General features: G+C 33.8%; 3 protein-coding genes across 3 annotated transcripts; 1 reads left to right on the top strand and 2 right to left on the bottom strand.

Annotated features, from left to right (window-relative positions):
* Positions 1–5,984: 5,984 nt before the first annotated feature.
* Positions 5,985–15,106, top strand: LOC112025569 (E3 ubiquitin-protein ligase SPL2). The gene is made up of 6 exons (XM_065773972.1): positions 5,985–6,538; positions 9,019–9,120; positions 10,818–10,988; positions 11,168–11,289; positions 11,683–11,802; positions 14,522–15,106. Exons 1-6 carry the CDS (start codon positions 6,152–6,154, stop codon positions 14,811–14,813), a joined length of 1,194 nt encoding a protein of 397 aa, XP_065630044.1. The 5' UTR covers positions 5,985–6,151; the 3' UTR covers positions 14,814–15,106.
* A 756-nt stretch (positions 15,107–15,862) lies between these two features.
* LOC112025588 (protein NODULATION SIGNALING PATHWAY 1) lies at positions 15,863–18,028 on the bottom strand. The gene has a single exon (XM_024058256.2). The coding sequence runs from the start codon at positions 17,873–17,875 to the stop codon at positions 16,193–16,195; it is 1,683 nt and encodes a 560-aa protein (XP_023914024.2). The 5' UTR covers positions 17,876–18,028; the 3' UTR covers positions 15,863–16,192.
* Positions 18,029–18,355: 327 nt separating this feature from the next.
* Positions 18,356–19,529, bottom strand: LOC112004519 (protein NODULATION SIGNALING PATHWAY 1-like). Its single transcript, XM_024036769.2, has one exon. It carries the CDS (start codon positions 19,469–19,471, stop codon positions 18,491–18,493), a length of 981 nt encoding a protein of 326 aa, XP_023892537.2. The 5' UTR covers positions 19,472–19,529; the 3' UTR covers positions 18,356–18,490.
* Between the last annotated feature and the right edge of the window lie 4,323 nt (positions 19,530–23,852).

The raw sequence follows: 23,852 nt of genomic DNA, 5'->3' as shown, positions 1-23,852 counted from the left end.
GACATTAGTCATGTAGTAAAATTTTTCTCTTTTATTTTTATTTTTTGGCCTAAGGTTTAATTTTAGAGTATCACGCCCTCAAGGTGTTGCATTGCAATTTGCATAGGCACTCTCCTTATTGAGAAGGAGTAATTATCACTTGTTTTAGATGCATGCAGCTAGCTCTCTTCCAACAAATGGGTCCACAGATCATGGGAGCCTCCTATTGTGAATGTTGAGCATGATGTTCAATTGCTCTCAATAACTGAAATTGAGAGTTGAAAAAAGCAATTTTCAATTTCACCCATTGAATTAAAAATTAGAAGTAAATAATGAAAAGTTAAAAATCGAAGAAGTAAAATATTTTGAGATGAATGAGAGCAATTGGATCAAGTGCAATACCCTAAATTGCTATATATGATATATTTGTATCTCAATCCACATATATGATACCACTGTAACAAGAGATAGCATCTCGTTACAGTGGTATCATATATGTGGAAAATAATTTATCTCCTAAAAAATTGTTCTCTAAATTTTGTGGAAAATAATTTATCTCCTAAAAAATTAAAAAATTATTTTTCATTTATCTATCTCAGAAAATATATCATCATTTTATGGTTTGGATTTGTTTGATTGATATTATTCATTTTTTAGGTGGTCCATATTTTGCTAAATTATGTTTTTTGAATTATATTTTCCTAATTTTTCCTATACAACTAAATTATTTAAGTTTCAAATATATTAATCAAAATTTTCATTCTCCTAATAGAGATTATCATATTAACAATTTTTCTTATTGCAAGAGTAGTTTCGAACTATTGATTGGATATTGTTTACTAATATGGATACATGAGATTGAAACTGCATATTTTTTAGACATTCCTAAGAGATTATACCATATTATAAATTTAATATTTAAAATAATATGTAGAAAAAAGAATACTTTATGTCTAAAATTGAACACTTCATCTATCAAAATGAAAGAAAATAATTTGTATAACAACGTAAAGAGAACATGACCTAACCAACAAAAAAGAAGAAGAAGACTACATAGACTTTATTTATTAAGATTTAATTGCCTTTAACCGGATCTTTATATTTCATTTATTGTTACTATACTCTTGCTGAGCCTCCCCATCCTCCACATCATTGGCTATATCATTATTCTTTTTATTATTTACTTTCTTCTTTTAAAATTTTGGCAATATTAAATATATAAATATATTGGCTTTAAACCAAACAAGGACATAGAAGAATGATTTGAACCAGTAATTGCAACCAAACCAATTGTCAGGGTTGGCCAAACAAGGAGAACAAATTTATCTTAGGTAGTTTTAAGTTTACTTATTCATATAATTTAATTTTGATGTTATAACTAAATAATAAATCAATGAAAAATTAAAACAAGAATATTGTCTATACATATTCATCTTAGGTGATTTTAATAGTTGGTAGACACATTCAAATACATAGCCAAGATTGTATTTTCATATAAATATAAAATCTCATTTCCAAAATAACTAAGTATTATGTCAAAAAAAAAAAAAACAAACAAACAAACGAAAGCTATAAGAGAGAGAGAGAAGACTTGTGATGGAAAACTAAAAAAAAAAAAAAAACCCACTACCAAGTCTTATTAACCCAAAATAGTATTATAAAAAAAAATACAATGATTCATCAACCTAAAGTAAAGTTGTTATATATATATATATATATAGAGAGAGAGAGAGAGAGAGAGAGAGAGAGAGAGAGAGAGAGAGAGAGAGAGAGAGATCACATTTTTCAGGAGAGAAATAGAAAATAAAATGAGAAGAAGAAGCGTCTGAATAAAAAAACATAGTCATGAGTCAAACACCAAATTATCCAAGCCATGCCATATAATAGAATAACATTATATCCTTGTAAAATATCTTTATATGTAATATGATAACATTTAACAATCATAAAAAAGAAAAAAGAAAAAAGATAATAAATTAAAAACATAAAACCAAATTGCATCAACCCAAAATAGAATTCTAAAGAACACATAAATTTATCAATCTAAAGTAGAGATACAAAAGATTAAAAATTCACACAAAATAAAACATGAAAGAGAGAGAGTAATAACCTTTTTCATGTAGAAAATTATGTATAAAATGAGAGAGAGAATGACATATTTATAGTAATAGAATGGGGATAAGAAGAGGCAAAATAAAAAGAAGAAGAAGAAGAGAATTTGAAGTAAAAATAAAAATAAAAAGAAGAGAAAGGGATAGATGAAGAGTGACATTAAGGTTGAAAGTTGTGGAGAGATGAAAATGTAAAAGGGAAATTATAATTGGAAATAGGTAGATGATGTGGTCGCTGATGTGGCTCAACGGGAGAGTAGTAACAATAAATGCTACGCTTAAGTTTTTAGATATATATAGATTATGTGAATTGTTTAAATAATACACATATATAGTTTTATATATCGTCATGTGATAAGTTGAAAAAAATAGCTACAAACATATTTGGAGTTAACTTTTGCTCTCATGAAGGTAATATGATTTTAAATTTTCAACTTTTGGTTGCAGGAAAAGACATTATATTTGGTTTAAAGGAGACCTGGAAAAATATAAATAAATAAATAAATAAATAACCAAGAAGAAGACATTAGGTAGCAAAAAAATTAAGAAGTGAGATATTTTTATGTACTTGGAACTTGGTGCATTTTTTTTTAATTAATAAGAAATCAAATATTCATGAATAATAGTTTCCTTAGCTAGTTTGCAACTTAATGCTCCAGTTATGCCTCATTTTAGTGTGTGTTTTTGAATTTTGGATATCTTAGAAACACCATAATGTGCCTACCAATTGAATTACAAGACTCTTAGTTAAGCGTGTTGTCTAAGCCAAATAAAAAGAAAAAAAGATTAAAAAAAGGTAATTTTAGTTTATGTTAATGGCATGCCAAAAAATCTTAGAGTTGACCTATTTGATTTATTTTTGACAGAAAAAATTGAATTTAACCTATAAGGTTTGCCCCATAATGATTGCTTTTCGTTATCATTAATTAAGCCTAGTAACCAATTGATTTTTTAGTGTAGGTGGAGGTTTGAATCTTAGATCTTTTATTTGACAATAAAAGATTTTATCAGCTGAGCTAACTAGAACTACAAATGAGTAGATGTCCCAGTTTATAAAGATATTCAATGGGGGATAAGTGTTACCTAATTAAGTCAGCATGAAAACAACTAGTCGCAAACTCACATGATGCATGGAAATAAATAATTATTTTGTATTGTAATATAATGTATAATTTTTTCTCCACAATTTTCTGAACATAATTTATTCTCCTTAAAAATTAAGCAATTTCTATTCAATCCAATTAGGTCTACATTGGTCCAATTAGGTCTACTTCGGTCCAATTGTTCCACTTGGTCCAATTTGGTCCACTTAGTCGATTTCGGTCCGCCTTAAGACCATTTTAGACTAATTAGGCCTTAAATTGATTCTTTTTGTAGGTTTTCTTATCAAGTTTAGCTCAAAATTTTATTTTTTCTTCATTTTTGGGTGAAAAGTATGAAATTTTATTATATTTGGACTAAACTCTTTAATTTTGAGTTTAAAAAATACAAAGAAAATAATAAAATAAACATTAGAAATATGATCCCTAAAAATGCAGTAAAAATGATAAATATTCAAAAGTCATATTCGATTCATATTGGTTCTATTTGGTCCATTCTGTCCTCTTCAGTCCAATTTGGTCCTCTGCGGTCTTATTTAGTCCATTCTGTCCACTGAAGCTCTATTTGGTCCAATTCAGCCCATTCGGTCTTATTTAGTCCAATTCGTCCATTCAGTCCATATTGGCTCTATCCGGTCCACTTGGTCTTATTCGGTCCATTCTGTCCACTTTGTTCCACTTCAGCAGTATTCGGGCCATTCAGTCCACTTTGGTCTTATTCGGTCCATTTGTCCACTTTAGTTCTATTCGGTCCATTCTGTCCACTTCGGTCCTATTCAGTCCACACTACTTCTATCCAGTCTACTTTGGTCCATTCTGTCCTATTTTATCCACTTTGGTCCAGTATCTCTATTTCAGTCCTATTCAATCCAATTTGGTCCTATTCCTCCATTATGTCCACTTCGGTCCTAATCGGTCTATTTAGACCACCTTTTTCCTATTCGGTCATATTTAGTCCATTTGGTCCACTTCATTCCATTTGGTCATATTCAGTCATTCATGTCAGTTGGATTAATTTTGGTCTATTTCGATCTATTTTTGTGCACTTGCATAATGGGAAAGAACATATTCGAGTTGAAAACACTTAATCTAAATCCAAATTTATTAAAAATACATATAAATCTCAAATATCTAAAATTTTAAGCATAACATTTATTGTTGCAATGTTTTTGTTGAACTACATTAATGTAGCATTTTAGTTCACTTCGGTACAACTAAATTTAAGTGAAAGTTCTTTTAAACATAAATGCTATAAGTAGACAAATGTAATATTTAGGATAGTTATTCATTTGTTTTAACGTCATTACTTTTAAATGAATTGCATGAAGTTGATTATACATTTAAGAAAAGTAAATAAATATATACATATATGTTTGCATTTATAATTGATGAAGTTCATATCAACTTATGGCTCAAGCATAAAGACTTATCACCCTAACTATTTTTCTTTTAAAAAAACAAGAAGCTGATTAGCATTATTTAAAACAAGAATAAATCTTAGATATAGTTTTTTTTTTTTTTAATGTACAGTACATTAGGTTTTCCAATTAAATTCAAGCACATAAATACATTGAATTTAATTATCCTTCAAAAAGAAAATTACTGGCAATACTTCATTTGTTAATGTCATAATGTGTTTTGTTAGGGTTATATTTTTGTATGTTGGCAAATTCAAGTCAGAACACACTTTTTATGTATTTGAGTCTTAGTATATAGTTTCTAGAAGCTATTCAAGAAAGACTACTAGAAGATACGATAAAACTACCCAAAGTTTTTCTCATTTTAGTGATGCATCTACTATCTTGATAGATAGCTCGATGCTATCATCATAACTTTATTTATTTATTTATTTATTATTATATATATATATATATATAAATTTTTGGGTGTAAAAATGTGACATCTCGTATCTCCTTGACTTTCACTTGAGGAAAGAAATTACTCAAGCAACTAAGAATATATCTAAGAGCAAGACTTAAGTACAGTACTTTAGGTGTTATTCTTTAGGTTTCCCTCTTAAGATTCAATCATGTGATTATTTAACTAAAAAATATATTTCCTTTCCATGAAAAAAAAATTCATATTGCAAAATCTTAAAAGGGGAACCTAAAGAACAATATCTAAGTACTGTACCTAATTCTTGCTCTATATCTAAATATCAATATATCTAAATAGATATTTAAGAGAATCACAAAATTTCAATAGAAGAAATTGTTTAGATATGTTAAGTAGTCTCATGAGTTTGTTAGAATTAATTTGATTTTGGCGATGTGATATTTGATAATAATAATAATGAAAAATAGAGAAGAGAGATTTAAATTTAAATAATAAATTAAGAAAAATCAATAAAGAGTTACAATAAGAAAGAAAGAGTATTCGATTTTGTTTTTGTCACCACACTCTCTAGTTACAATAAAATCCACATTCCTTGTAGGTTTTAATTAATTTAATTGGTAAAGTCTTTAATAATTGAATAAAAGATTTGAAATTCAATTCTCGCCTATACCAAAAATCGATTGGTATCTTAGTCTAACGATAGAGAGATATTATCAAAAAACTCCACATTTCTCGATCTAATTGGCCAAACATGCCCTCCCCCATTCTGGATTGGGATTACCAATTGCACCGTGCAATTCACCCAAGTCCCTCACAATTTACAATTTTTTTTTTTCTTAACTTTTTTTACTTCTTGTCATTTTTTATATTTAATGGTTAAAATTTAAAGTTTCAAATTGCACACAATTTACTTTTTCTCATTTTTTTATATTTAATGGCTGAAATTTAAAGTTGCAAATTGCATCAGGTATTCCACCTGATCTCAATTCCCCTGTTCTCCCCACTCACTGTACTTTTCCCTCTTCCCCACTTTCTCTTCACTCTCCAAAACCTCTCTCTCTCTCTTTCTCTCTCTCTCTCTCTCATACACATAACCGAATGTGACTACCCCTAACGAACTGCCAAATGTCTTCACCCGAACAAGCCCTAGCCTCTCTCCTCTCCCAACTCGCCCTCTCCTTCGACGGCGCCGTCTTGGGCATAGCCTTAGCCTACGCCGCCGTGCGCTCCCTCCTCAAATTCTCCGCCACCTCTTCCTCCCTCAACAAAATCCTCAAAGCTCCCTCCGTCGTCTACGTGTCCGACCTCCGCTCCATCCTCGCCGTCCACGACGACCAAGACTCCTCCTCCTCCTCCCAGCCGTCCGATCATCATCATCAGAAACTCGTTGTCCTACGTGGCACCGTCGAGGCCAAATCGGCCGTCGATTCTAGTTGGAAAACCTTCAAGCCTAATGTCCTCTTATCTCAAGAGTCCGGTGACAAAGCCGTCGTCGTTCAACGAACTCAAACGGTGCGTTTTACTTTCTATTTTTTATTTATCTTCTAGAAGCTTCTGTTTGATTAATAGTCTGTTTGGTTAGTGAGAAAGTAGAAAAAAGCAAAGGAAAACGAACTTTTTAACGGGGAGAGATATCGAATTGTGTTTAGAATTATGTTGGATAAAAAGGAAAATTGTTTTTTTTATTTATTTTTTTTATTATTTTTTTTTATAATTTTATTATTGTTATCAATAATTAATTAGTGTTTCTGTTTCTGAAATTTGTGTTTGCTTGCTGAGAAAGTCAATATTCGTGTTTGGGAGCTCAGAGTGCTTAGTTTGTTTTACTTTTTTTTTGATAAGTAATTAACTTTATTTATATGAAGAATTTACTTCGTGTTCATGATGATGAATACAAAAAAACTCAAATTATACAATGAATCAAACGGAAAAGCTCATAGAAGTATGAAATTCAAGAATGGAATTACAATGTGTAAAAACCCCCCAAGCCCTATTATAAAAAGAAAATGTATAAATTTTTCTATTAAGTTTGCTTAAGATAACTTAATATTCTGAAGATAATATATTAGGAATTTAGGATAAGCCATTTTAGAAGTAGACTAACTTAGTCAAGAAGATAGGGAGAAGAATCGTCAAAAAAGGAAGAGGAAGGATTGGAGGAAGAGTAATGGTAGTGGAGAATAATGTGGAAAGGAAGAGCTAAAAAAATGAAGGGGAATAGTGGGAAAAAGGTGGCTGATGTGGCACAATAGGAGCTTAGCTATATTAATTGAGAATCCTCCATTATTATATGTTGAATAGATGTTCTTTTTAGTTATGCTCTTGGGCATGAACATAAATTACTTAGCTCATTAGGGGTCTTGGATTACTCGACAACTAGTTTTGGTGGGTGGCATAAGTTGCCCGTGGGCTTTACTGGTTAGAGGCAAAAGGATTCTTCTATTAAAAAAAAAAGTTCTGTTTGGTTAGTGAGAGAGCAAAGGAAAATAAACATATGGAAGAGATGTAGTGTTTGTTTGGCACCAGCTTATAAGCCAACTTTTTGCTTTTTTAGCTTTTATGGACAACTTTTTAAAACTTCACTTTTTCAAAGTACAAGTAATCAAGTATACTTTAGTAATAAGTTGTTCCCAAAAGGATACATAGAATGGTAATCTGAAATTATGTTAGAATTTAATGTAACAAAGCACACTAGTGCAAGGTCTTAAAAAGATAACAGAAACATAAACATTACACACTATTCTGTCACAAGTAGACATTTTGACAAGCAGTTGCTTCCAAACTCTTCTTGTAGGTTTCTATTCTGTTCCTGCTGAATTCATACGGAAGGTTCCCACTATAATTTACAACCCCACTTCATTATTCTATCCTCTTTTTCTTGGCTTGTTTTACTTTAAAAATGAAACTGAGTAAAAGAACAGCTCTACCCACTAAAAAGTGAGGCTTTATAAAGCTGTACATAAGCTTCTGGTGAAATAAGCTGAGATTTTAAGTGAAAAAAAAATTACTAGTTGCCAATCTGTCTTTTATAGCCAATTAATGATAATGGCACGTTTTAAAACCAAATCGGGTAACCAAACTCTCTTTTTTGATAAGTAAAATCTGGGTAACCAAACTATACTCCATAAAGTAAAAACAGGCTTCTTCTTACTCCTAATTGCATCCTGAGTGGCAGAATGAAAGCGAAACATCCCCACCTACAGAAGGCAGCCAACAACACACTTTGTCAGCACATTGACTTGTTGGAACTTGAGAAAATGGAGGAAAGCAGAGGAAAACAAAAATTTTGGGAGAGAGATTGAATATGAAAAGGAAATTCCTTCTTTCTTTTTTATTCCCCTTATATAATTTTTTTATAAAAATTTAAAATTGTATTTTTAATTAGCGCTTCTGTTTCTGAAACTTAACGTGATGCATGTTTGATTGCTGAGAAAGTGTGGCAATATGAAAGGAAACAATTTGATTCAAATGAGTTTGTGTTAGGGAGCTCAGAGAGCTGTGTTTTTCTACTTCAGCGTTTTGTGGAATTATTGTTATTATTTTTAAAATTATTAATAATCTGCTTGGTTACTGAGAATGTGGAGAAAAGCAGAGGAAAAGAAACATATTGGGAGACATATTTTATGGTAGTTTGAAACTATGTTAGATAAAAAGGAGTGTTGCTAGTTCTGTTTCACTGCAAATTAATGTGAAAAGAAAAGAAAATAAGGGTATCAACATCATGAAGGTATTATCTTCTGTTGCTTTTACTTTTCAATTTTTTTGAATAAATGTAGATAGCCTAAGGTGATTAGCTTTTCTGCTCAAATTTTGAAAGCAATGTGTTTTTGTGTTCTCCATGATAAGAAATGTCTGTTGGCTGTTTAAAAGATTAAAAGCTTTGCCTTTTTTTAATGTTTGTCTCCGTTGTATTTAGTTTTGATACACTAATATTAGCTGGGTTGTGAAAGTACTGTTGTATTGATTATATGATTTTACTGTATGTGATGAAGTGTATATACAACGAATGGAAGGGCTTTTTTGGATGGCCGTCTGATTTACGCGCAATATTTGCTAGATCCCGGAGGGAACAAGAATCAACCTCAATAAGAGCGGTAAATTCATAGCTCATGATTTTATTTATTTTTATTTTCCATATGTAACAAAATTTATTGATGAAATAATAACCCAAGTACACAGGGAATATACATGGGAACAGGAAAATCAACCTCTGAGAGTACTAAGATCAATCAAGTCTAATAATGAATACAGAGAAGAAGAGCCTTTTTTGTGGAATTATTGTTATTATTTTTAAAATTATTAATAATCTGCTTGGTTACTGAGAATGTGGAGAAAAGCAGAGGAAAAGAAACATATTGGGAGACATATTTTATGGTAGTTTGAAACTATGTTAGATAAAAAGGAGTGTTGCTAGTTCTGTTTCACTGCAAATTAATGTGAAAAGAAAAGAAAATAAGGGTATCAACATCATGAAGGTATTATCTTCTGTTGCTTTTACTTTTCAATTTTTTTGAATAAATGTAGATAGCCTAAGGTGATTAGCTTTTCTGCTCAAATTTTGAAAGCAATGTGTTTTTGTGTTCTCCATGATAAGAAATGTCTGTTGGCTGTTTAAAAGATTAAAAGCTTTGCCTTTTTTTAATGTTTGTCTCCGTTGTATTTAGTTTTGATACACTAATATTAGCTGGGTTGTGAAAGTACTGTTGTATTGATTATATGATTTTACTGTATGTGATGAAGTGTATATACAACGAATGGAAGGGCTTTTTTGGATGGCCGTCTGATTTACGCGCAATATTTGCTAGATCCCGGAGGGAACAAGAATCAACCTCAATAAGAGCGGTAAATTCATAGCTCATGATTTTATTTATTTTTATTTTCCATATGTAACAAAATTTATTGATGAAATAATAACCCAAGTACACAGGGAATATACATGGGAACAGGAAAATCAACCTCTGAGAGTACTAAGATCAATCAAGTCTAATAATGAATACAGAGAAGAAGAGCCTAAAGCTGGCATCCAATCATAAAAATTTTTAAAGAGAAAAAGCTTAAGATCTAAATTCATATCTCATCTTTGTTGGTTCATGAAAATGTATCATTTTACTATTGAAACTTTGACGTACATAAAGTCATAAAGTGATAGTAGTGTTGAACTGTTTGTTGTAATAGCAATTGACTGTTAATTTACTGGTTGTACAATACTTTGTTACAAATGTATGTCTTAAGGCATCTAGGTATTTATTTATATTAAATGTGTATGAGTTTCTTTTTTAATGGGAATGCTATTTCCAAAAACCGATTGGTTGTTTATAATACTGATGAGATGTAACCCATTTGACTATACTATTATACTGTTGCAAGATGATCTTTAGGTGTTGGATCGATATTGGAGATGATTTGTTGTCAGCTAGGTTATCTAATTGGATTGGCCAAGCACTAGAACAGGATCTACAAGCTTATTCAGGGAATCAGAGCTAGCCTAAGACCCTCAAGAAGGCTTGGCTGGCTAATCTAGTGGTTTGGAAAGGCCAACTAGCCTCAGATGAAGTTGTTATATTATTTTGTTTATTTTTGGACGTTGGTGTGTTTTTAAATGGTAGTTTCCTGTAATTTCCAAATATTTGGGCTTGGCATAACCTCACACGGCTTTTCTCTAATGTGCACGTATCTGGAGAGCAATTTGCTTTGTTATGGTTGGTTGAATAAAACTTAGGGCCTTTCATCTGATATTCTTTTACATTTGTGATAGTGAAGCCTTGCCTCTTTTATTTGTTTCCTTTTGCAGGTTCCTTTTGTTCTGGTTGATGGTGGTCGGTGGCCACATTCTGATTTTGTTGTTGTGAATATGGATGGCTCAAACCATCCCCTCCCTCTCGCAACAGTTTTTCATCAACTGCAGCCTATTAATGCTTCTCCATATACATTCCTTCAGGCACTTTTTGGCCATGAATATCCTGTGAGTTTGGCAAATCAAATTCTAATATTTCTTCACTTGTGCACAATAAAATTGATTTTATGTTGTATCAAAAAAATCAATTTTGGTCATTCATTTTGCACTTCCATCTATTTTGGGCTTTTTGACATTGTCATTTTTATTGCAAATGTTTGACACCATTATCTGTTTCTTTTTCGAAGGTTGGTCTGCTTGACGAAGAGAAAATCCTTCCATTAGGAAAGGATATTACTGCTGTCGGCATGTGCAGTTTTAAAAATGGAGTTCCCGAGATCAAGTCATGCAAGGATCTTCCTTACTTTTTGTAAGTGAATTCATTCTTGAATGAGCTCTGTTAGGGTTTGTGGTTGGGCAAGGAAATCCAGGTGGCAATAATGTGATTTTTTATAGTGCTGCATCTTGGAGTTCTAATAAAATTAAATGAGTCGAATCCTGTTACCTGTTAATTTGAAGGTGGTAAATGAGGATGATGTGTAGTCTCTGAAAATGTCAGCTAATCAATTGGCTAGTACCTGGGTTTTAGAACAGGAAACCACTTTGGATACCATTATTATATGTGTTTCCATATCTTTTTGCACTTTCTGTTTTGAATTTTGTTTTTGTATCAACTGTTCAAGTGATTTATAGGCATTTTTATACCTGTTCTTTGAGGCGCTGCTTTAAGTGGAATAATTGGTGTCACAATGGTCTTTTGCAGATCTGACTTGACCAAGGATCAGATGATTGTAGATCTTGCCTTCAGGAGTAAAATACTTTTGTGGGGTGGTGTTGCTTTTGGTTCCCTATCAATTGGTATACTTGGCTACGCAGTTATGAGGTATGATAGTTTTAGCATGCTATAGTTTTTATTTATTTTTTTATGATAAGTAACAAAATTTTTATTAATATGGGGGCAATACAATCTAGATACCAAAGTACAAAGGTCAGGCTTTAGATATCTTCTTTCCTGGCTAAAGTTCATTCTTATCTATTTTCTTGATAAGGCCCCTAAAATATAAATATCATCATTCTATTTTACATAGATTTAATGACATTCAAACTAGCCTGAAACAGAATCAATACATTTTTCTTTTTCTAATGTAATCCAAATGTCTTATCCCTTTTAAGAAGAGCTGTGAAGCAAGGATCTTGATCCTCTCCATTTCTCTTTGAAATGGAGAGTGTCCATTTTATGGACAAGATCTTTCTGAAATAAATCAAGGTTTAGGCCATGCCACCTCATTTAAAAGCCAAAATTTTAACCCAACAACTTAATTCTAGCAACTTTAACCGTTTAAAAAAACCAAAAACAAAAACAAAAACAAAAAATACGTGTGTTAAATTAACTCTGCTCTGAGAGGGGAAAGACAAGGTCACAAAGGTATCTAACTCAAATAAAAACAAGAAGAGATCTCCATCTCATTTTTCTCCTATCTGATGCCCAGTCCGTAAGGGTTGGAGGTGATGACTACTACCTGCTTGTTCTCCATAAATTTATACAAAAGACAGATGCCCATTTATGGCATTTTTTTATCCCAAGCTTAGAGAGTGATTCTTGAAGTGAAAGTTAATCAGAATCCATATGAGGGTTGGAGTCATTCATGTGACTGAAGCTCCACTTGAGAGGAAAATCTTGTTCTGTAACTGCTTTGTGCAATGCATGTTGAAGGTTGTCACCATAAACAACAATGGATTGGTAAAGGGCCTTCAATTATTTAATTAGTGCTACTGCTATCAAATATCAATAATGATCCAAAGATTCTTTCTTTTCTTTTAATGAATGGTAAGTCTAATGGGTTCTGAGAGCAAACGTGAAGCCCCTAAGAATTAGAAACAAATTTTTTACCAAATCACCGTTTTGCTTCCCATGGTGATTTATTAGGACTAAGGGTCCGCTTGGTTAGAAGAGTGGAAAAGTGGAAGGATGGAAAATTAGTGGAATGATGAAAAAGTGGGAGAATAGAAAATATTTGGCTTTTCCTCGTGTGTGTTTGGTTGGAGGGATGAAAAATTTAGAGGGTGAAAAGTTCTTTTGTTTGGTTGAAAAGAAAAGTGAGAGGATAGAAAATGCAGTTTATATAAATTGACTATTATACCCTTGTTACATAATAAGTAAGAAATAAATTTATTTGTGTTTGTTAAATAGTATAAAATTTACTAACAATTATATTTTTCAATGAGAAGTATTTCGTCCACAACATTTTTCGCAATACTTTTACAACAAAATTTATGTGGAAAGTTGTTACTAGTTCTAATTTGAACCCACAACTGAAATTATTTTTTTACTCATCAATATTAACTAATAACAATCTGTTACTTAAAATTTATTGTGAAAATATTGTGGTAACATTTCTCAATTAATATTTTTTATTCTTTATATTATTTCTCCTTTCTAAGTCTTCATTTCATACGTTTTGTTTTTTTTTTCTCCTCCACACGTTGTCCTTATCTCTATCCCCCTTCTTTTATTTTCTTTTACTTCCTCAAGAACGTTCCAGCAAGCAGCACTAGTAGGCGCAACTCTTCTCTCTTTTTTTTTAACCTCCAGCACTCTCCCTGTTTTTTTTTTTTTTTTACTTGATTCCAGAGGGCATTATGGTAAAAGTGCTGTGAGAGCACTTTTCTCTCCAAGCTTTTCCTCCTGATTTGGGAGGATGAAATTTGTGGGCCCGGGAGAGAAAATTTTCTCCCGGGTTTTCCTTCCTCCCTATTTTCATTCTTTTGCCAAATAGTGAAAAACACTATTTTCCACCATATTTTTCTCTCTATGTTTTCCATCCTCCCTAAATTCACCCCAACCAAACATAGTGTAAGAGAGTAGTTATCTGTTTCTTGTGCTTTTGGAAATTAGAAGTTTCAGAACTCAGAAGGGTAGAGGAACCAAAAGAAAAGGGGAAAAAAAAAAGACCAATCTCATATGCAATCAAACCCAGATTTTCCCAGAAACTTAAAATGAAAACCTTTTTCAGGGAAAGAAGCTCATATGCTAAGCTTCAAACAACAGCCGTCACCCTACCATCATCAACAGTCTATCACCGCTGCCACCAGCCTCCGCTGACTACGATGCCTCTGCCTTCATTGCTTCCACCCTATATGAACTGGGCATCAGATAGTCTGAGATCTCGCTGATTTTATTTTAGTTAAGACACCCTTGTCTTTTCCCCTCTATCTGGCTGAGGTTTATTTTCTGATAAGTACGCTCTTCTGGCTGAGTTATCACAGGCTTATAATACATATATATGTATATATATAATGTTAGTTTACTTAACACAGTTAAAGTTGCTCTAGTTAAGTTGTTGGGTTGAGATGTTGGCTTTTAATTGAGGTGGCATGGCCTACACCCTTGATTTATTTCAGAAAGATCCTGTCCATAAAATGGACACACTCCATTTCAAAGAGAAATGGAGAGGATTCAGATCTGTAATCAGACTAATGCCTTATTCAGTTGGTTGTTTCATTCCTGTATGAGAAACAAGGTTAATTATAGAAAGAAAGCATTGATCTGATCATTATCAAAACTAATTGTTTTTCAATACATGATTTATAATTGTCTTCAGGAATTGGAATAGATGGAAAGAGTGGAGGCAAAATAGACAGCTCCAGCGACAAAGCCAGGCCGCTAGTCCCGATGCTGACACTCAGATTGCATCAGAGGAGGAGACAGGAGATGTTCCAGATGGAGAGTTGTGCGTGATCTGTCTGATGAGGAGAAGGCGATCTGCATTCATTCCATGTGGGCACCTAGTTTGTTGCCAACTGTGTGCTATCTCAGTTGAACGTGAATCCACACCTAAGTGCCCTGTTTGTAGGCAGGAAATACGGAACTCATTGCGGATATATGATACCTGAGGAAAAGAGTTACTCTTTCTTGAATTAGCACACTGTGATGAGGAGTTTGTGGAGAGTCACTGTATTTGTCAAAGTGACATGTAATGATTGGTCTCTTTGTTTATGAGGTTAAGAGTTCTAAAGAGGTACAGTAAACTTTTTTTTTTTGGGGGGTGAAGTTAGGTTTATAGGAGCATCTAATGTGAATATACCTAGCAAAGTGCTGCATATTGCTTTAATTGATGATTGAGACTTGACTTATAAAAAATTCAAATTCTATAACAGGTTGGGAGTAGTAAATTTTGTAAATTTAATTTCTTTCCCCCTTTCTCTGACTTGAAAACTGACTAGTATTATAAAGAATGCTGTTAAAGGGTTGTTTAATATAATTTGTTTGTGATTGGGTCATTGGTTTGATGGAAGAAGCGAATTTGATGAAATCTGGCTATAAAGATCAGTCTAGGGGTATTTCACTGGCCTTTTGAAGTGGTCCAAGCCTCATCTTTCAAACTCTGTGCTCTATAATGGGCATTCTGAATGGCTTTTCAAGCGGTCCAACTGGTTCTAGCGATAGTAATCAAGCTGTATGACCTGAGGAGGTACCATTGGGCCCCTGTAATATACTAATTGTCTACTTTGTATACAGGAAAATGAAAAAAGAAATACTAAAATATATGTCAAAAGTTCTAGGGCAAATGTGTTATTCTCACTCATTTGTTTTGGTGGGATGTTTGGTGTTACAACTTACAATGGCTGGAGAACACAATGTATACAGGAAAATGAAAAAGAAACACTTAAATATATGTCAAAAAGTTCTATGGCAAATGTGTTATTCTCATTCATTTGTTTTGGTGGGGTGGGATGGTGTTACAACTTGCTTGAGATTTATTTCTTATTACTTAGATTTTATTCTATTTGCTGGCACTTTCATTTATGTATCATGGCACTTTCATTTATGTGTCATGCTCACCATAATGCACTTAGAAATTCAGCCCTTAAATTAAAGCTCAACCCTTAATTTAAAGACATAAAGTAGAGCGCATGCCTTCAGATTGTACTGAACCTTATTATGCTCGTTCAGAGTACGTCCTTCTTGATAGGAAGTACAATTTTTATTGAAGAAAAAAGATGGAAAACAATTTAAGTTCTAAAATTACAAAAGTCAAGGAGTTCTTTCAGAATTCATCTATTCTGTGTCCTCAAAAGATTCGAACAAGAATATTGCAAGGATAATTTTTTCAGCTAAGTAGCTGCAAAGCAAATAAAGCATATTGCAAGAAGCAAAGACTGCCTAATCAGCCTTTTCACATGCATATATATATATATATATATGTAGCTTAATAATCTTAAAAGTTTACATGGAATATCAGAAAAGAGCAAAATAGAAGGCTGTAACTGTTTTAACTGTCAATGGATTTTGTATCCAACTTCCACAAAGAACAAAAAGAAACTGGCTGCCCTTTCCACCATAATCCAACACAAGCATCTTTCTCTTCAACTCTCATCTCCCAATTACTATCATACTTCCTCAACAAAGCTCTACCTCCATCAATAGCATCCTCTCCAAAAGCCTCTCCAACAAACCCAACTCCTCTCATTCTCTCACACCACTTCTCTTTCCCTTCATTCATCACTCCCTTGTTGGACAATGCCTTAGCCGCCTCGCCTTCCATCAATTTCCTCTCGTCACATTCTCGCCCCTTGAAAGCTGAGCTCGTTGAGTCCAAAAACCTCCACAAATACTCCACTCGTTTTGGGAACCCCTTCGCAAAATCCCCACAATTGTTGCAGCTGCATTCCATGTTGTTTTCACTTAGGATCACACCTTTCGGCTCCATACTCCTTAGCACTCTCAAGAACTCGGTTCTTTCATCTGGGGCATTGTGATCCAATCCATGAAGCCTAAACTGCGCGCAAATTATTAAGGTCTCATCAGAGACCGTGTTTATGACTTGCGAATTTAGACATTGGAATGGATAGTCATCGAGCCGGTTGATCTGCAAGTTAACATTCATGAGCTTGGCAAAATTGAGAAGCCTAGTGGAGTAGTTGTCACCTGGAGGTCCTATTGAAAATGGCATCTCTTTGTTTTGATCATTTTCAGTAGTTTGTGCAATGATTGTGATACGGACTAATGGAGGTGGCCCTCCTGTCCTGCGACTCAAGGCCTCAAGCAGTGTTGGCCACTGAACACCATGTGAGACCCCAATATCAAGAATGTGAAGATTGCGCGAGCGGTTAGGCTCTTGAGCTAGGATTTGGAGGATAGAAGCGTTTGCTATGTTGTTAGGAAAGGCGAACCAAGGACTTACCTCATTGAATTTGATCAACGATTGTTGGAAGATACGTGAATCTGTGGAAGCAAAAGTAAGAACTTTTGGGTCTATTGATGATGTACTACTAGAGGAGGAAGCGGTAGAAGATGAAAAGGAGAATATGTGTTTTGTCAGCGCTTCAAGGCCGTGCCAAGCGAGGCGGTGATTGGCATCGCCCTTTGCATCACGGAGCTCCTTGAGGACATAGAGAAGGTGTTGAACTCGTGACATGTCGTTCTTCACGATGGCTTCCGCGCAAGGATTAAGGAGCTGTTCAGCCCATCTGCCTTCCTTGTTGTTGTTGTTACCGTTATGACAGTTATTTCCTGTAGACTTATTACAACTTCTCTTATTTCCAACTGATTTCTTGACTGTCACAACTTTTTGATCAACTGCAGCTGCTGCATCTCCACCCTCTGCCTGCAGGGAGATCCGACGGCTGTGATTCTTCCGATGATGATTTGAAGATGGTTTGGAAAGTGGGTCAGAGGCAGTTTTTCTTTTCTTGGATGAATCAGATGGTGATGGATGATTGGTGATAGTTGGATCATCACTTTGTGGGGAAGTGGTGATATTGGCAGTGTCGTTGGTGAGATAGGTTAGAGTAGAATTAGTGTCAATTAGATCTTGGCTTATGTTTTGGCCTTCATCCCACCATCCTGAATTGTAAGAATCATCCATGAAAGCTGGAAAGATTGTACCTGTATTGAGCCAATCCATGATTTGATCTGAGGTGGGGTGGTTTGGTTCTAGTTCTCCTATAGTCATAGTGTTTGATAAAAAAGAGAATGTTTTCAAGAGAAGGAAGAGAGAGAAAAGATGCTTTGTTTTGTCTTTTTGAGGTTTTTTTAATGGTGTAGTGCAGTTTGATCATTGACCAAATAGAAGGGGATTGATAGAGGCTTCAGATTTAAGAGTATAAAAAAATGAATGAGGTAGTGATGCACTTAGAAAGCGACAATGTAGAGCATTTTCCAAACTGTTCGGGCTTTTTTAAGCTCTAAGGGAAAGCAATAAGTAACGTCTCTTCTGTATTTTGAGTAGTTAGATTATTCTTTTGTGTGCCATGGTGGTTAAAACTTTGCAAATAAAGATGGAAGATAGGACGTTCTTTCCTGTTTCATTATTTTATTTTTAAAAACAAGAAGTTGGTACCACTTTGGGCACTTGGAAATACTATGTGTCCCTGCTTAAAATATGCATGGGTTTTCTCTCAGGATCAAATGCTCTTTTTTTTTTTTTTTGGAATGGATAGTCATCGAGCCGGTTGATCTGCAAGTTAACATTCATGAGCTTGGCAAAATTGAGAAGCCTAGTGGAGTAGTTGTCACCTGGAGGTCCTATTGAAAATGGCATCTCTTTGTTTTGATCATTTTCAGTAGTTTATGCAATGATTGTGATACGGACTGATGGAGGTGGCCCTCCTGTCCTGCGACTCAAGGCCTCAAGCAGTGTTGGCCACTGAACACCATGTGAGACTCCAATATCAAGAATGTGAAGATTGCGCGAGCGGTTAGGCTCTTGAGCTAGGATTTGGAGGATAGAAGCGTTTGCTATGTTGTTAGGAAAGGCGAACCAAGGACTTACCTCATTGAATTTGAGCAACGATTGTTGGAAGATACGTGAATCTGTGGAAGCAGAAGTAAGAACTTTTGGGTCTATTGATGATGTACTACTAGAGGGGGAAGCGGCAGAAGATGAAAAGGAGAATATGTGTTTTGTCAGCGCTTCAAGGCCGTGCCAAGCGAGGCGGTGATTGGCATCGCCCTTTGCATCACGGAGCTCCTTGAGGACATAGAGAAGGTGTTGAACTCGTGACATGTCGTTCTTCACGATGGCTTCCGCGCAAGGATTAAGGAGCTGTTCAGCCCATCTGCCTTCCTTCTTGTTGTTATTGTTGTTACCGTTATGACAGTTATTTCCTGTAGACTTCCAAGAACTTCTCTTATTTCCAACTGATTTCTTGACTGTCACAACTTTTTGATCAACTGCAGCTGCTGCATCTCCACCCTCTGCCTGCAGGGAGATCCGACGGCTGTGATTCTTCCGATGATGATTTGAAGATGGTTTAGGAAGTGGGTCAGAGGCAGTTTTTCTTTTCTTGGATGAATCAGATGGTGATGGATGATTGGTGATAGTTGGATAATCACTTTGTGTGGAAGTGGTGATATTGGCAGTGTCGTTGGTGAGATAGGTGAGAGTAGAATTAGTGTCAATTAGATCTTGGCTTATGTTTTGGCTTTCATCCCACCATCCTGAATTGTAAGAATCATCCATGAAAGCTGGAAAGATTGTACCTGTATTGAGCCAATCCATGATTTGATCTGAGGTGGGGTGGTTTGGTTCTGGTTCTCCTATAGTCATAGTGTTTGATAAAAAAGAGAATGTTTTTTAAGAGAAGGAAGAGAGAGAAAAGATGCTTTGTTTTGTTTTTTTGAGGTTTTTTTTTTAATGGTGTAGTACAGTTTGATCATTGACCAAATAGAAGGGGATTGATAGAGGCTTCAGATTTAAGAGTATAAAAAAATGAAATAGGTAGTGATGCACTTAGAAAGCGACAATGTAGAGCATTTTCCAAACTGTTCGGGTTTTCTCTCCAAACTTGTAAAGAGTAGGAGTCCCTGCTTAAAATATACATGGGTTTTCTCTCAGGATCAAATGCTATTTTTTTTTTTTAATAATTTATTTATATTTTTTAAAATTGATCATCAACTCTTCGAAAACTGAATCATTGAGTTTTATTTTCTTGATTGTTGTTAATTTATAATTAAACAAGTTCTAGTTTTAGAAATTTTATCTGGGTTTTGGATTCTTGTTTGGGGGTAAGTAACATGTAATCTGTCTGTCGCAAGTTTTAACATTCATTGTTTTTCATCAGTTTTAATGTGGATAATATGTACTGCGATATGCTATTTTTTAGGGTAAAATATCATTTTCGTCCTTAAACTATCACAAAAGTTCGTTTTTCGTCCCTAAACTTTCAAAAGTTCGTTTTTCGTCCCTAAACTATCACAAAAGTTTGTTTTTCGTCCCTAAACTTTTAAAAGTTCTATTTTCGTCCCTAAACTTTTCCAAATGTATTGATTTTCGTCCCTCTCACATCAGCACACTGTCAAAGTCACGTCAGCACTCCGTCAGACGGAGGGACGAAAATCAATATGTTTGGAAAAATTTAGGGACGAAAATAGAACTTTTGAAAGTTTAGGGACGAAAAACGAACTTTTGTGATAGTTTAGGGACGAAAAACGAACTTTTGAAAGTTTAGGGACGAAAATCGAACTTTTGTGATAGTTTAGGAACGAAAATAATATTTTACCCTATTTTTTATTACTCCCAAAAAAGGTGCTATTATCTCTCAACCTTTACTAAATTTAGGGTGTATTTGGATATCACTTATTGAGGGCGTTTGGATAGCACGTTTAAGTGCTGCGTCCGCGTTTTCTCCTTTTTTTTTTTTTTTTTTCCCAGCTGCAATCGTTGACTAGGTTTTCTGTGAACAGTGCACGGGTCCCACAAGCTCCACTTTTTATCAATTTTTTCATTAAAAATGGGTCCCACGATACTATTTACACATTTAAAAATTATTTTGCTACAGTATTTTCAGTTTTCAGTTTCAGCAACAATAAGTTCAATCCAAACGGACCCATTCTGCTGAAACTGAAAAATTATTGCTGAAAGTACCGTAGATAAAGGTAAAAGTTAGTTGAAATAGTAAAGTGTGGCTCATAAATAGTGCCAAAAAGTGTAGTGGGGTCCATAAATAGTAGTAAAAATAAGCTGAATAATAAATAATTTTAATTTTTCATCCAAACCCAAACACACATTTAGTTAAAAAATGCTATGGGATTGAACCAGCAGTAAGCTTACCTAATACCCATTTATTCTGGGGAGGTGATGTTTAATCCAAGATTCATTGGAAGTCAACAAATTTCTAGGGCTGTGCATTTAGCCATTTACAAACCAATCTAATCCAACTGGATGTCTCAAATTGATTTTTTGAGTGGTTGGGTAACTTGGGTTGAAGAGAGGTACCATAGGTTGGGTTGTATTTGAGATTTATCAACTTGTGGAGGTCAGTGAAAATTCTGATTTAGACCCCAAAAATTTAAGCAGTGGAGTAAAGAATTACTGGATTGATTTTCAGATAAGTACAAAGTTAACAATTTGATAGATTGCACAATCATAGTAAGTCTCACCAAAATTAAAATACTATTAAAAAAAAAAGCAACATAAAGCACATACTGATGAAGTGAAAAACTTTCGAAAACTCTTCAAATGAAAAACCATTTTAGGGTATCCAACCCCGTAGAAAAATTTACCAAAGAATGAACAATTACAAAAGTCTAGACTTTTAGAACCTTTGTAAAATATACTCTTTAGTATTTACCTTAGTAAATATCCCATTCGCCTCTCTCCAATTCTATAATCTTTCCATGAACGAACATGTTCATAAAAATTGGAACTTTGGTACTCCAAAGAACTCTTTGAATGTTTACTTGTTGGATATATATATATATATATATCATATCATATACTATATATAATAGCAAAAGCTGAGAGAAAGTTGATTTCTACAATTAAGGAGGTGTTGACAAATAGGATTAAAAAGCGATACATTACATTGTTTGGTAACGCTACAACAGCATTTAAAAACGATAAATTATAATTTTTCACAACGTTAAAACACCGTTTAGAGCCTCTTGGTATAAAAGGAAATTAACTGCTTAAGACAGAAAAAAGAAAGATTGCTACACGGAGAAAAAAATGAGAAAGACCGAGAGAAAAGAGAGACAGAGAAATAGAGAGGCAGAGAATGGAGAAGGAGAGAGAGATCGAGAGATCAAAAACTGCACGCTCTAAAAACTGAAACCCAACACACACAATCATCCATTCTTTCCATTTGTTAACACAAACGGCCAAAAGAAAAGATTTTCCCTGTCGATGAAAAAGAAAAAACAGAAGCCCAGTAAAATATTTCCACAGTTTGCACTTTGAAATCAAGAATGAAAAGATGTCTCTCACTTTCCTCTCAGATTTCTTCATCTAACTGTCCGTTAATTTCTTTCACCGGTGAGTTTTTATCTTCGATTTAAGTTTGTTTGTTAATTATGATTAGGCTTTGATATTTTGTTTGAATTATTTTCGATTTTGGTATTTTAATTAAGTTTTTCTCTTCGCTTTTCAGTTTGACATTCTCATCTGCATGCCCTCAAGTTCAACCAGGTACCAATTTTGAATAGATCAGATTCCAGATCCCAGATCACTTATGGCATGTTTGGATGTTTAGAAAAGGAGGGGGAGTAGAGTAGAGAGAGGAAGAGTAATGCAATTACCTTATTTGGAAGTTTTTTAAAGGATAAGGGGGAGGGGTTTGGAGGAGTTTGGAGAGGTTTGGACTCTCTCTAGCCCCCCAATTTTAATTCCCCCAAATTGGAGAGATTTGGAGGGGGAGTAGAGTACATAAACTATTGACCAAGTAAATTACCTCATTTACCCTTATTATATTAACAAAATTACACAAGGGGAAGGGCTAATTAATCCCTTCCCCCTTACTAATTTTAAAAACATCCAAATAAGGTGGAGGTAAATCATTCTCCTTTACTCTCCTCCCCACTACTCCCCTTCCCTCTACTACCCTCTACTCTCCTCCCTCTCTAAACTTCCAAACAAGCCATTAGATCTACTTTGATTTTTTTTTTTCATTTTTGTCAGATCTAGGGTTTATCATTTTTTTCGTTTTTGTTTATTGGGTAGGTCTAGATTTGATTCGTTTTTGTTTTGGGTTTTAGGATTTTCTATCAAAATGTTTGTAGATATTTGCTTTTGTTTTTTTTGTTTTTTTTTTTTTTTTACCGTCAATTCAGGGATTTGGATTTATAACCCTTTTCCTCTCTATTTGTTAAAATCAGGGAAACCCCTCATAGTTTAAAACAAAAAAAAAACCGTTAAATTGAAAGAGACCGAAAGTCTGATAAACAGAGAGAGAGAATGAGTCGATTAGGCGCAGAGAGTTGGGAGAGAGAAAAATCTGAGAAATCAAACAAAAACTGCATATACCCCATAGTAACCGATCAAGAAAAAAGAGAACCCTTTCCCAGTTCCTTTCAAAAACTCTTTCTTTCCACTTATGCTAAAACGACCTTTTTACTTTTTGATTTTTTCAGAAAAAGAAGCAGAAGAAGAAGGAAGATGAAGTCGAGTAAAAAGAGTTCCCTCTGACTTTTTGATTAATAATGCCTCCAACGGGTCTCTATTCTTTCTCTGTTTTTTTTTTCCCTACCAAATTTAAAGTTTAATTACTTTTGCTATATGTTTTCCACTTATACAATCACAATTAGATTTTGGTTCTGGAAATTAGGGTTAAGAAATTCGGAATTATGATATGTGACTATTTTTTATTAAATATTTTTGATAATGGATTTGTTTGAATTCTTCTCTTTTGGATTTAAACATTCAATTTCTTTCTCTATAGAAATGAAGTGGAATCTCTCTACAATCTAGAGTCTCTAATTTAATCAAAGCAAAGGTACTAATTTCTTTTCCTAATATTCTCTTCGATTATGGTTTGCTGTCAATTTAGGAATTTGGATTCATATTCCTTTTCCCTTAATGGCCTCTTACCTGTTCTGTTTTTTTTTTTTTTTTTTTTTTTTTTTTTTTTTTTTTTCTTTTTTTAAAGTGTGTGTGTGTGTGAAATTGTGGGATTTTGAAATCTGATAGTATAACTTTTTTTATACTAAGTTTA

The sequence above is a fragment of the Quercus suber genome, unplaced genomic scaffold (genome assembly GCF_002906115.3).
Source record: "Quercus suber isolate HL8 unplaced genomic scaffold, Cork oak 2.0 scaffold_84, whole genome shotgun sequence".
In the NCBI taxonomy this organism is placed as follows: Eukaryota; Viridiplantae; Streptophyta; class Magnoliopsida; order Fagales; family Fagaceae; genus Quercus; species Quercus suber.
This window is presented reverse-complemented; position numbering and strand designations above follow the sequence as displayed.

Coding starts and splice junctions, on each gene's coding strand:
- LOC112025569 (XM_065773972.1), top strand. CDS start 6,152: ATGTCTTCACCCGAACAAGCCCTAGCCTCTCTCCTCTCCCAACTCGCC. Junction 9,121..10,817: donor AATCAACCTCAATAAGAGCG/GTAAATTCATAG, acceptor TTCCTTTTGCAG/GTTCCTTTTGTTCTGGTTGA. Junction 10,989..11,167: donor TTTTTGGCCATGAATATCCT/GTGAGTTTGGCA, acceptor TCTTTTTCGAAG/GTTGGTCTGCTTGACGAAGA.
- LOC112004519 (XM_024036769.2), bottom strand. CDS start 19,471: ATGACTATAGGAGAACCAGAACCAAACCACCCCACCTCAGATCAAATC.
- LOC112025588 (XM_024058256.2), bottom strand. CDS start 17,875: ATGACTATAGGAGAACTAGAACCAAACCACCCCACCTCAGATCAAATC.